At 32.3% G+C, this 13739-nt stretch overlaps 2 protein-coding genes across 2 annotated transcripts; both read right to left on the bottom strand.

Moving 5' to 3' along the window:
• Positions 1-1091: 1091 nt before the first annotated feature.
• LOC21397771 (60S ribosomal protein L10a) lies at positions 1092-4019 on the bottom strand. Its single transcript, XM_024170336.1, has 6 exons — positions 3950-4019; positions 3513-3552; positions 2902-3121; positions 2571-2736; positions 1982-2187; positions 1092-1424 (listed from the first exon to the last, which is right to left on the bottom strand). Exons 2-6 carry the CDS (start codon positions 3515-3517, stop codon positions 1371-1373), a joined length of 651 nt encoding a protein of 216 aa, XP_024026104.1. The 5' UTR covers positions 3518-3552; positions 3950-4019; the 3' UTR covers positions 1092-1370.
• A 3901-nt stretch (positions 4020-7920) lies between these two features.
• On the bottom strand, positions 7921-10773 carry LOC21397770 (60S ribosomal protein L10a). Its single transcript, XM_024170337.1, has 6 exons — positions 10697-10773; positions 10260-10299; positions 9649-9868; positions 9318-9483; positions 8736-8941; positions 7921-8178 (listed from the first exon to the last, which is right to left on the bottom strand). Exons 2-6 carry the CDS (start codon positions 10262-10264, stop codon positions 8125-8127), a joined length of 651 nt encoding a protein of 216 aa, XP_024026105.1. The 5' UTR covers positions 10265-10299; positions 10697-10773; the 3' UTR covers positions 7921-8124.
• Between the last annotated feature and the right edge of the window lie 2966 nt (positions 10774-13739).

Raw genomic sequence — 13739 nt, 5'->3', positions numbered from 1 at the left:
AAATGACGTGCGACAAAATCTACTTGTGATTTTGGGAGAAACCACGGAATTTTTCTAATTGGGACGACCCTCATCATTACTGATTTGCAGGAGTGCAGAACTCGATTCTGGTTCGCTGCCTTCATCAAAACTGGTCGCTAGGCTTCAATGTGGCGTGAAGAGCTTCTTGTTGTTGCAACAACAATGAGCTTCTTGTTGTCGCAACAACAATGAGCAACCTTGGTCCCGATGCACGGAGAGCAAATAATCTTACTTTAATTTATTTTTAAAAAGCGTATTTTTTAACAGGTTTTTAATATTTCTATCATTTTATTTCAAAAGTGGCCATTTCCTACAATTTCTACAAGAAAAATTAAAATTTCATTCGTGCATTTGGTTTATTCTGTCGTCTAGACAGATGGATTCTTCATCATATGGGTAATCAATTTTCACTTTATACGGTTATATTGATAGAAAGAAGTGGGTTTATACGGCTATAATGATAGAAGGAAGTGGGTTTATCCTTCTTCTATATTGATAGAAGGAAGTGGATTTATCCTCCTCTTCTTTCTTTTTTTTCTTTTTTTTTTTTTTTAAGATTCTCTCTAGTAGATTTGGGTCTAGGTCTACAACGAGGACCGTCTCTTTGAGGACTGTGTGCAGATTTCTTCGACAACAGTGACTTAACAATGTCTAAACTCCCATTTAATTTGCTAATTTAAATTTTACAAAAAAATTCAAACTGTATGATTTAAATTATAATTTAAATTGACATTTAAATGTGTAATTAAAATTTTAATTTAAACATAAAATAAAATTTAAATTTGTGTTTAGTAAGTACAAAAAGCAGAAAAAATGGACACTTTTTACTGTTAAAAAAAATTGAACAGTTAAACTTAATGGGGAAACTAAACTCTATATTGAGCAATTTAACTCAATTAAAACAAAAAATATAATTCTAACTACATGTTTACCAAACGGCAATTCAAACTACGCTCACTGTTTAAACAGAGTTGAACTAAACTAAACTAGTGATACAAATAGAAGCTAAAATGTTCCCCTGGCTGGGAAGGGAAGTCCAATCAACCCACTATATTCCCCGGAGGCAGCGATTGGGAAAAATAAGACGATCATGGAAAATTTAATAAAATGCAAATTGGAATTGTCATTCCTCTCTTCTCAATAAGGAGTGACAATTCCATCAAAATGATAGAAAGTCATTCAAATGAAATGGTTGTTCTTTGCATCAAAGTCAGGCAAATAAAATAATTGTGCTCCTTTCCATTCTCACCAACCAAAAATGCCCTTAAAGAATTCGGTCACAACACAAAGTATCAACCTAGCAAAACTTCACCCTACAAGACTCCACCATAAAAAAGAGAGAACACTTTTTAAAAGACGCGCTGTGGCTTCCCCATGGTAGTCTTCAGGTACAAGCACCTCACCTGTTCCATAGGAATAAAAATCATATACCAAACGAATCTTTCATAAAACAAAACCATATGGTAGCTCGCACTCAAGTGTGAACAAAATCTTTAAACCATGATTTTCCGTCTGAGATTAATAAATCTCTCATTGTAATTTTACATAGAAGTGGTGTTGATACTAAAATTTAGAACCTTGTTCCATTCCTTAAGCAAATTAGCGTGCACCATAATTACCTAGGTAAGTCACTAGAATGCTTTGCAATGAGGGAAAATGAAGGAAATATCATTCAAACATCCTAAACTATCCATACGAATTATAATCGATTGATAATTCACATAAATTCTATACGCACAAATCAAAGCATCAAGCCCAAGAAGAATACTGCAAATAAACACTTGTTGAAGAGACAAAAGCTAGAAACTAATTATAAATTATAATAACTACATATCCCAGAAACCTATACCACATCAAAGACACATAATGAACCCATAAACGAAATTTAGAAGGAAAAAAAAAGACCTAAAGATGCTTGTTATTTAAAAATAATAAGGCTCAGAGAGTAAAATCAACTTACGTTTTGCCAGTTCTTCTTCAAGAGTGAAACAAGAAAATTGACACTCAACTGCACGTTTTGGAAGATCTGTTTCTCCTCCATGGAGACATTTCCCACAGCAACTCCCATGCAAAGAACCTTCTTAAGCTGGAACTTGACCATTGCCTTTGTCTCATTCACTTTAGACTCCAAAGACTCTTGGTGAGTGACAAGGGTTGGAAACTTGCCTAATTGGATAATGGAAGATTAAAAACATAAAAAAATAAAAAATAAAAATAAAACCACAAGCAACAAAGCTTTGGAACTGAATTTTAACCAAAAAATAAATAAATAACAGTGCAAATTCAGAAGCGAACATGAACCAAAAGAGTGTCAAGTAAGTGCTTCATATTTAAACAAAGAAAATGCTAATTCTAAATTTTCCAAGCGGATTGCTCAATATGCCAAGAGTGAAGTGGCATAGAAGTATTAGAAACACTCATCTAAACAAAAAGCAAAAAGAAAGAGAATAACACAAATAAAACAAACCATGACATATGTAACACGATACAGAAATTACTTTAAACAGATTCTTCAAGATTAATATTACAAAACAGAATAATATACCGACCCGCCTTGTTAAGACCAGGGCCCAAAAGACGAGGGATCTGCTTGATAACAGCTTCTGATGCTAAGAAGGCATGATACTTCTTTGCTAGTTTCTTCACCAATTTTTTGTTCTTGTTGAGCTTCTTCAACCCTTCGACATCCATGTAGTCCAAACCTATTTTCTCTGCCTGAAGAATTAAATAAACCAATAAAGTTACAACAGAAATAGCTAGTAAAATGCACATATCAAAAACAGAAAATAATAAATCAAACGAAATTTGGACATCAATTCACGATGTGAGATTAGTACGACCAAGAACATAATAAAATTAGCAGAGGAATACTAAAATTACCTCCTCGACGTGCTGAGCATCTCCAAGCATGCAAACTTTCATCTTAGGCCTAGGGATGTGTGGCAATTTCACAGAACCACTGAAACGCTTGTCCTTCTGGGGATCGTAGTTCTTCAGTCCAATCTGGAGTTCGATTGTCTCAGTAAAGTTCCGGTTTTTTTCCTTCGATTCGTTCATTATGACAGAGATAGCCTCTCTGAGGACATCACTCTGGAGCTTACTGTAGCAATGACAATAACATCGAATAATCAAACACATGACTATAACAAATTAAAAGATACAGCATAATAGTCAAATCAAAGGCCAAAATTTATAATTAAAAAAAAAAATACTTTCTTGCATCACGATCTGCATGAGACTAAAAAGGTTAATTATAATATTTCAAGAAGATTTGAGATATTATGTGATTATCCATAATGTTAATTACACAATCATAAAGATTCTGAATCGTATTTTCAATAATCTTTCTTTGAACTCCATAAACCACTATCCTGAATTTTGAGCCGAGGAAAAATAAAGCAAAAACAGCGACAAATTATTGCCAAACATTGTGCAAAATACGACTAAGGAAAAAAAACACAAAACAAAAACAAAACTAAAAATTCACATACCTCATGTTTGAACCTTAACCCCTTTCCACAGAAGCGCCTCCTGCGAAGTAAGAACAAAAAATAAAACAAGATAAAATCAATACACAAATAAAAAGATGACGCGTACCATAATAAAATAAAAATAAAATAAAAAATAAAAACTTAATCATATGCCTAAAAGTTGAAAAATTATTGAAGTGCCATTTGGGCGTCGAAGTTCTAGAGAACCAAAGAAATGTTGGATCTAAGACCTAGTTCCGCGTGAAGGAGACACAACACGCAAAATCCAGAGTTTGTTTCCATCTATAACATTTCCTACGTTTTCTCGGGAAACAAACATAGAGCCACAGATCTATAAACTCATAGTAACAGATTAATAAGCGAGTTAACGAACTGTGAAATTGGCGAATATAAACTTGGAATGAAAAAGTAAACCGAGAAAGTGAGAGATTTGGTACCAGAAGCAAATATGAAGAACTAGTACTCCAGCGGCTGAAGCAGCAACTTCTATAAACCCTAACGTAAAATAAGAAGCTTTTTATCTGTTCCTCTTGAAAACGCTTTGGGCCTTTGTAATGCGAAATGCAGAATAGGCCTAGTTTCTTTGCCTTGCAACTACGCTTTTCTAGCCCAAAAGTTTTCGGCCTATGTATTTTGGGCCTTTAGGACTAAAATGAGCTATCAACTTGCAAACAAGTGAAACAGTTAAAATTAGAGGAAATTAAATAATATGCCATCTAAACCAACAGCTTTACATTTATGCCACCGAAACATAAATAGATTATATTATGCCATTGAATAATATAAATGTAAAGATGGCATCGTTTGAGTGGCATTTTTGTATTTCTCCAAAACAGTTAAATAGCATTTTTTGAAGATATTTATGGTAACTAGAATATTTTAAAAATATTTATGGTAAATAATTCTTTACAAAACATATTTACGATAAATTTTCCTTATAAATCACAACACAACAAACTCTATTTCAAAATCAGAGACCATTTTCCTCAATGTCCTTTTCGTCGACGCCAGTTTTCTCCACTGCAGTGCTCATTCTAAGCTCCATCATATTCCTCAGCCTCTATAAAAACGTGCCGATCTTGGTTTCCCCCAAATTGATCCTCTCCTACAACACTTTGACCACCAATTGACTAAACGAGACTGTGATTTTCTCTCTCTGAGTTGAGAACTCGATGAGAAGAACTGGTTAGTTTTCTAGAATCTGACGAATTTGAGGCTATTGAACGGCTATCTCCAACGGAGAGATATCATGAAAGGGGGCGAAGATGATGCCAACATGGAGGTCGGGGACGACGAAAGTCAAGCTAGAGAGGCAGGCCCAGGCGCAAAGAGAGGCAGAATGGATGATAATTCTTGTCGTATATCATTTACATGGAGGAAGAAAGAGAGAGGCAAAAGAAAATAAGAGGGCTTTAGGATTTCTATATCCAATGGTTGTGATTATAAAAGAATAAGAGATAGATGGCTAAGATTAATTTAAATTTTTTATTAATATTCTATTTAATAGTTTGAACATATAGAATACCAATTATGCCCTTTAAAAAACCACATATGACTTATGAGTGTTAACTTCTGTTAATTTTTTAACAGCCATTTACAAAAATGGATTATTGCAACAGTTAAGTAAGTTTTGAGCGATAAGTGTTAAAATTAAAAATTTATGAGGCAATTTATTAGAACACGATAAGTTTAAGAGATAATTGTACTAAAAATCCTGAATTATATAAAAAAAGAAGTTGCCAATTATAACCAATGGTTATATATATATATATATATATATATATATATATGAAGATGAAGAAGAAGACAAAATAGACGGGCTAAATTCTTAAATAGTGGTAAAAAAGAAACACACCTCTATAATATAATATTAGTAATAATTAATTATTTAATATAATTTTATTGATAATAATTAATTGTACTATGTTGATTCCCGTACAATCTAAAAGTCAAAGTTGTCTTTTGGCTGCTTCTGATTTTAACTGTAGATTCTTCAAAAATTCTTTAAAAATCATTTTTTTATAATTTTTACAAAACACTATTATCAACTTTTAATGGCTAAAGAAGTGATTTTGTGCTCTAAGAAGCATTACTAAACGCACCAATTGTAATTGCTTTTTCGATGTGTTTTGTGGGACACCAAAAAAGTTTCACAAGTTCTGATCAATTGGCATTTGGCAGCTGTTTGGTAATTACCATTAAAAGAAGAGTGAAGCTATACAAATAGAAGCCACTTAATTTGAAGCTTTTTCTAGGACAAGCTAGAACATGTATATACATATATTTTCTACATTTGTAGCCAGATCTTATCGGATTGCTTTTCTGAATAATTTGTGGGCATCAGAAGTTCTACTACTTGTTCTCAATTGCATTTTCTATTTGGTCCTCATTAAGAGAGAGAGTGAGAGAAAAAAAAAAAAAAAACCGGCACATATTTGCTATTTGTTATTATAACTAAAAAAACTTTTTTTTGTTTTTTGTATTTGCCCCGATTTGGCTGTTTAATGAAAGTATTGAATCTAAAAAATAAAACACTATTTTTTTTACTTAATATAAACATTTTAAAAAATAAATTGTGTACCTAAAATTTATAATTTCTCATCACAGTATGTACCACATTTTATTTACTATAATTAGAAAACCCTAATTTTTCTAAGTAACCCAAATTGAAAACCCGAACCCTAAATCTCAAATTAGTTCCAATTGGAAAACCAAAATACTTAGATCCCAAATCATTACCATTTGGGAAACCATATGACATATCCTTTTTAAGCGGTCGCTGCTACCCATTGAAGATACAAAATGGAAAACCTCTTTGTCACGAAGAAATCTCCACGATGAACACGTCGTCGTGGAGTCACTGAGTTTCAATGAGGGTGATCTGCTTGCGGGGGAAAAACAACGATATGCTTGTCGGGAGAGAAATGACGTGTGACAAAATCTACTTGTGATTTTGGGAGAAACCAAGGGATTTTTCTAATTGGGACGATCCTCATCATTACTGATTTGCAGGACTGCAGAACTCGATTCTGGTTCGCTGGCCTTCATCAAAATTGGTCGCTAGGCTTCAATGTGGCGTGAAGAGCTTCTTGTTGTCCAACAACAATGAGCAACCTTTGGTCCCGATGCACGGAGAGCAAAGAATCTTACTTTAATTTATTTTAAAAAAGCATATTTTTTTTAACAGGTTTTTAATATTTCTATCATTTTATTTCATAAGTGGCCATTTCCTACAATTTCTACAAGAAAAATTATAATTTCATTCGTGCATTTGGTTTATTCTATCATCTAGACAGATGGATTCTTCATCACATGGGCAATTAATTTTCGCTTTATACAGTTATATTGATAGAAAGAAGTGGATTTATACGGTTATATTGATAGAAGGAAGTAGGTTTATACAGCTATATTGATAGAAGGAAGTGGGTTTATACGGCTATATTGATAGAAGTGGGTTTATCCTTCTTCTATATTGATAGAAGGAAGTGGGTTTATCCTCTTCCTCCTCTTTTTTTTTTTTTTTTTTTTTTTTTAATTTTTTCCCCCCCTTTTTTCTCTCTTTTGAATTCCTAATAGGTAAATAACATTACAAAGTACAAAGGGATTTTTTTTTTTTTTTTTTTTTTTTTTTTTAAATTCTCTCCGTAGATTTGGGTCTAGGTCTCTGACCTGCAACGAGGACCGTCTCTTTGAGGACCGTGTGCAGATTTCTTTGACAACAGTGACTTAACAATGTCTAAACTCCAGTTTAATTTGCAAATTTAAATTTTACAAAAAAATTCAAATTGTATGATTTAAATTATAATTTAAATTGACATTTAAATGTGTTATTAAAATTTTAATTTAAACATAAAATAAAATTCTAATTTGTATTTAGTTGGTACAAAAAGCAGAAAAATGGATACTTTTTACTGTTAAAAAAAATTGAACAGTGAAACTTAATGAAGAAACTAAACTCTAAATTGAGCAATTTAACTCAATTAAAACAAAAAATATAATTCTAACTGCATGTTTACCAAACAACAATTCAAACTATGCTCACTGTTTAAATTGAGTTGAATTGAACTAAACTAGTAAAACAAATAGAGACTAAGGAGACGTTTGGTTCATGGATTAGAATCATAAAATTAGAACTATTTTTAATTTATGTATATTTTTTGTGAGAGAAAACACTGTAACGAATTATGAACCATGATTCGAATCGGAGTACGAATCCTTCAACCAAACAACCCCAAAAATGTTCCCATGGCTGAGAAGGGAAGTCCAATCAACCCACTATATACCCGGAGGCAGCTATTGGGAAAAACAAGACGATCATGGAAAATTTAATAAAATGCAAATTGGAATTATCATTCCTCCTTAATTTAATAAAATGCAAATTGGAATTGTCATTCCTCTCTTCTCAATAAGGAGTCACAATTCCATCAAAATGATAGAAAGTCATTCAAATGAAATGGTTGTTCTTTGCATCAAAGTCACGCAAATAAAATAATTGTGTTCCTTTCCATTCTCACCAACCAAAAATGCCCTTAAAGAATTCGGACACAACACAGTATCAACATAGCAAAACTTCACCCTACAAGACTCCACCATAAAAAAGAGAGAACACTTTTTAAAAGACGCGCTGTGGCTTCCCCATGGTAGTCTTCAGGTACAAGCACCTCACCTGTTCCATAGAATAAAAATCATATACCAAACAAATCTTTCATAAAACAAAACCATATGGTAGCTCGCACTCAAGTGTGAACAAAATCTTTAAACCATGATTTTCCGTTTGAGATTAATAAATCTCTCATTGTAATTTTACATAGAAGTGGTGTTGATACTCAAAATTTAGAACCTTGTTCCATTCCTTAAGCAAATTAGCGTGCACCATAATTACCTAGGTAAGTCACTAGAATGCTTTGCAATGAGGGAAAATGAAGGAAATATCATTCAAACATCCTAAACTATCCATACGAATTCTAATCGATTGATAATTCACATAAATTCTATACGCACAAATCAAAGCATCAAGCCCAAGAAGAATACTGCAAAAAAACACTTGTTGAAGAGACGAAAGCTAGAAACTAATTATAAATTATAATAACTACATATCCCAGAAACCTATACCACATCAAAGACACATAATGAACCCATAAACGAAATTTAGAAGGAAAAAAAAAGACCTAAAGATGCTTGTTATTTAAAAATAATAAGGCTCAGAGAGTAAAATCAACTTACGTTTTGCCAGTTCTTCTTCAAGAGTGAAACAAGAAAATTAACACTCAACTGCACGTTTTGGAAGATCTGTTTCTCCTCCATGGAGACATTTCCCACAGCAACTCCCATGCAAAGAACCTTCTTAAGCTGGAACTTGACCATTGCCTTTGTCTCATTCACTTTAGACTCCAAAGACTCTTGGTGAGTGACAAGGGTTGGAAACTTGCCTAATTGGATAATGGAAGATTAAAAAAATAAAAAAATAAAAATAAAACCACAAGCAACAAAGCTTTGGAACTGAATTTTAACCAAAAAACAAATAAATAACAGTGCAAATTCAGAAGCGAACATGAACCAAAAGAGTGTCAAGTAAGTGCTTCATATTTAAACAAAGAAAATGCTAATTCTAAATTTTCCAAGCGGATTGCTCAATATGCCAAGAGTGAAGTGGCATAGAAGTATTAGAAACACTCATCTAAACAAAAAGCAAAAAGAAAGAGAATAACACAAATAAAACAAACCATGACATATGTAACACGATACAGAAATTACTTTAAACAGATTCTTCAAGATTAATATTACAAAACAGAATAATATACCGACCCGCCTTGTTAAGACCAGGGCCCAAAAGACGAGGGATCTGCTTGATAACAGCTTCTGATGCTAAGAAGGCATGATACTTCTTTGCTAGTTTCTTCACCAATTTTTTGTTCTTGTTGAGCTTCTTCAACCCTTCGACATCCATGTAGTCCAAACCTATTTTCTCTGCCTGAAAAATTAAATAAACCAATAAAGTTACAACAGAAATAGCTAGTAAAATGCACATATCAAAAACAGAAAAGAATAAATCAAACGAAATTTGGACATCAATTCACGATGTGAGATTAGTACGACCAAGAACATAATAAAATTAGCAGAGGAATACTAAAATTACCTCCTCGACGTGCTGAGCATCTCCAAGCATGCAAACTTTCATCTTAGGCCGAGGGATGTGTGGCAATTTCACAGAACCACTGAAACGCTTGTCCTTCTGGGGATCGTAGTTCTTCAGTCCAATCTGGAGTTCGATTGTCTCAGTAAAGTTCCGGTTTTTTTCCTTCGATTCGTTCATTATGACAGAGATAGCCTCTCTGAGGACATCACTCTGGAGCTTACTGTAGCAATGACAATAACATCGAATAATCAAACACATGACTATAACAAATTAAAAGATACAGCATAATAGTCAAATCAAAGGCCAAAATTTATAATTAAAAAAAAAAATACTTTCTTGCATCACGATCTGCATGAGACTAAAAAGGTTAATTATAATATTTCAAGAAGATTTGAGATATTATGTGATTATCCATAATGTTAATTACACAATCATAAAGATTCTGAATCGTATTTTCAATAATCTTTCTTTGAACTCCATAAACCACTATCCTGAATTTTGAGCCGAGGAAAAATAAAGCAAAAACAGCGACAAATTATTGCCAAACATTGTGCAAAATACGACTAAGGAAAAAAAACACAAAACAAAAACAAAACTAAAAATTCACATACCTCATGTTTGAACCTTAACCCCTTTCCACAGAAGCGCCTCCTGCGAAGTAAGAACAAAAAATAAAACAAGATAAAATCAATACACAAATAAAAAGATGACGCGTACCATAATAAAATAAAAATAAAATAAAAAATAAAAACTTAATCATATGCCTAAAAGTTGAAAAATTATTGAAGTGCCATTTGGGCGTCGAAGTTCTAGAGAACCAAAGAAATGTTGGATCTAAGACCTAGTTCCGCGTGAAGGAGACACAACACGCAAAATCCAGAGTTTGTTTCCATCTATAACATTTCCTACGTTTTCTCGGGAAACAAACATAGAGCCACAGATCTATAAACTCATAGTAACAGATTAATAAGCGAGTTAACGAACTGTGAAATTGGCGAATATAAACTTGGAATGAAAAAGTAAACCGAGAAAGTGAGAGATTTGGTACCAGAAGCAAATATGAAGAACTAGTACTCCAGCGGCTGAAGCAGCAACTTCTATAAACCCTAACGTATAATAAGAAGCTTTTTATTCTGTTCCTCTTGAAAACGCTTTGGACCTTTGTAATGCGAAATGCAGAATGGGCCTACTTTCTGGGCCTTGCAACTACGCTTTTCTAGCCCAAAAGTTTTCGGCCTATGTATTTTGGGCCTTTAGGACTAAAACGAGCTATCAACTTGCAAACAAGTGAAACAGTTAAAATTGGAGGAAATTAAATAATATGCCATCTAAACGAAAAGCTTTACATTTATGCCACTGAAACATAAATAGATTATATTATGCCATTGAATAATATAAATGTAAAGATGGCATCGTTTGAGTGGCATTTTTGTATTTCTCCAAAACAGTTAAATAGCATTTTTTGAAGATATTTATGGTAACTAGAATATTTTAAAAATATTTATGGTAAATAATTCTTTACAAAACATATTTACGATAAATTTTCCTTATAAATCACATCACAATAAACTCTATTTCAAAATCAGAGACCACTTTCCTCAACGTCCTTTTCGTCGACGCCGGTTTTCTCCACCGCAGTGCTCATTCTAAGCTCCATCATATTCCTCAGCCTCTATAAAAACGTGCCGATCTTGGTTTCCCCCAAATTGATCCTCTCCTACAACACTTTGACCACCAATTGACTAAACGAGACTGTGATTTTCTCTCTCTGAGTTGAGAACTCGATGAGAAGAACTGGTTAGTTTTCTAGAATCTGACGAATTTGAGGCTATTGAACGGCTATCTCCAACGGAGAGATATCATGAAAGGGGGCGAAGATGATGCCAACATGGAGGTCGGGGACGACGAAAGTCAAGACAGAGAGGCAGGCCCAAGCGCAAAGAGAGGCAGAATGGATGATAATTCTTGTCGTATATCATTTACATGGAGGAAGAAAGAGAGAGGCAAAAGAAAATAAGAGGGCTTTAGGATTTCTATATCCAATGGTTGTGATTATAAAAGAATAAGAGATAGATGGCTAAGATTAATTTAAATTTTTTATTAATATTCTATTTAATAGTTTGGACATATAGAATACCAATTATGCCCTTTAAAAAATCACATATGACTTACGAGTGCTAACTTCTGTTAATTTTTTAACAGCCATTTACAAAAAGGGATTATTGCAATAGTTAAGTATGTTTTGAGCGATAAGTGTTAAAATTAAAAATTTATGAGGCAATTTATTAGAGCACGATAAGTGATAATTGTACTAAAAATCTTGAATTATATAAAAAAAGAAGTTGCCCATTATAACCAATGGTTATATATATATATATATATATATATGAAGATGAAGAAGAAGACAAAACAGACTGACCAAATTCTTAAATAGTGCTAAAAAAGAAACACTCCTCTATAATATAATATTAGTAAAAAATGCGTGTTTCGTGTGCGTGACTTATTTAATATAATAGTATACAAATTGTTGAAAAAAAAGGAAGAAAAAAGAAAGGGTAGAAGAATAGTAATAATATTGAATATATTGTAGTTATTAAAAAAAATGACTAAATTAAATAAATAAATAAGTTTTAAGGTAAAAATTAAAAAAATAAAAAGAAAGGACTTGAAAAAAAAAATGGAAGGGGTTAAAAACTAAGAGAAAAAAGTTAGAAAAATGAAAATAAAAAAACTAAAAAAAGACAAAATAACTTAATCAAACTTTATGCTATGTTTGGTAGGATGGAAAGAAAATATGATAGAAAGGAAATATGGAAGTGATGGAAAATAGCAATGATGGAAAGGAAATTGATTTTCTTTTATGTTGTTTGGTATGAGAAGATGGAAAGAAAATGAGCTTACCTTCACTTGTTTGGTATTGGAAGTTAAATTGGGAGGAAAGAAAAAATCTTACTCGTAAATTACTTTTATACCCTTAAATTTTTTGCTTGGATGTTGATGGAGAAAAGGGTAGTTTAGTAACTTTGCTCACTTTAATGAGTTGTCACCATTTTTCATCACATTTTCTGCCCACTTGTGAAAAGAAAAAAAATGGTGGGGTCCACATGTATTTTTTTTTTCACTCTATTTTCTCTTCCTTTCTCTTTTCTCTCCTACCAAACAACCTACATTTTCATTTTCTCTCCTAAAATTCCTCCACCTTCTTCCTCCCTTCTACTTTTCTTTCCTACCAAACATAAATGTGCTTTTGTGTCTAGATGAATAATAAATGTATTCTCCTTTCTATTATAATTATAGTTATAGAATAGATATAATAAGAAGCATGGGTTTTTGTAACTCTTATTTTAAAAGATCATGTCAAATAATAGGTACAGTATACTTGTCCTTTCCAGTGAACCTAGATGGCCTCTTACCGTAGCTTGAAACAGATTCTTGTGAGTTACAAGCATATATATATATATATATATATTAAATATTTCACCATAAAAAGAGCTTTTACAACTGCGCCCACGATACTAAGATCTCGTTCATTTCATTAATTTGAGTTTTTAGTTTTAGATTTTTACAGTACTATTTTTCAAAAAATGCAATGCCAAACGCCATTCTCAGAGCATTTTCATTTTTTTGGTCTTGAAAAACGTGAAAAACGTTTTTGAAAACGGAACCAAACGGGCACTAAGGATTTGTAGTCACCTGTTGATGAAGTCACAATTAATCTATCCACAATTGGCTCTTTTATCTCTCCAAGTGTTTATTTGACTTGAGAATGCATTCACGAAAGTGATGGCCTATCCGATTCCTTCATTTGAGTTAAAAACTTAATTAAAAAAATAAATTTATGTGAGAGAAAATACTATAACATAAAAATTAATTTAAATTTTTATTAAAGAAAATATTATTATAAAAGTTTGAATTGTGATTCGAACTAACTAAATGAACGGGCCCATATCTTAAAAATAACATATTGTTTTGTTCAGTTCGTTAATAGTATTGGCATATCAAATAATAAAGGGTTAGTCCTACAAATGGTTCTTGAAGTTTATCTATAATCTTATTTTTATCTTGACTTTTAAAATGTTCAACAATTAGTC

This window comes from Morus notabilis, unplaced genomic scaffold (genome assembly GCF_000414095.1).
Source record: "Morus notabilis unplaced genomic scaffold, ASM41409v2 Scaffold6, whole genome shotgun sequence".
Lineage (NCBI taxonomy): Eukaryota > Viridiplantae > Streptophyta > Magnoliopsida > Rosales > Moraceae > Morus > Morus notabilis.
The sequence above is the reverse complement of the archived record's forward strand: the minus strand, read 5'-3'. Positions and strand labels throughout refer to the sequence as shown.

What these genes read in the sequence shown, in the direction of transcription:
- LOC21397771 (XM_024170336.1), bottom strand. An exon ending in ATGCTCAGCACGTCGAGGAG is followed by an intron (nt 2,737 to 2,901) that starts GTAATTTTAGTA and finishes TTAATTCTTCAG; the next exon opens with GCAGAGAAAATAGGTTTGGA. An exon ending in CCCTGGTCTTAACAAGGCGG is followed by an intron (nt 2,188 to 2,570) that starts GTCGGTATATTA and finishes TTATCCAATTAG; the next exon opens with GCAAGTTTCCAACCCTTGTC.
- LOC21397770 (XM_024170337.1), bottom strand. An exon ending in ATGCTCAGCACGTCGAGGAG is followed by an intron (nt 9,484 to 9,648) that starts GTAATTTTAGTA and finishes TTAATTTTTCAG; the next exon opens with GCAGAGAAAATAGGTTTGGA. An exon ending in TGAAGAAGAACTGGCAAAAC is followed by an intron (nt 8,179 to 8,735) that starts GTAAGTTGATTT and finishes TCTATGGAACAG; the next exon opens with GTGAGGTGCTTGTACCTGAA.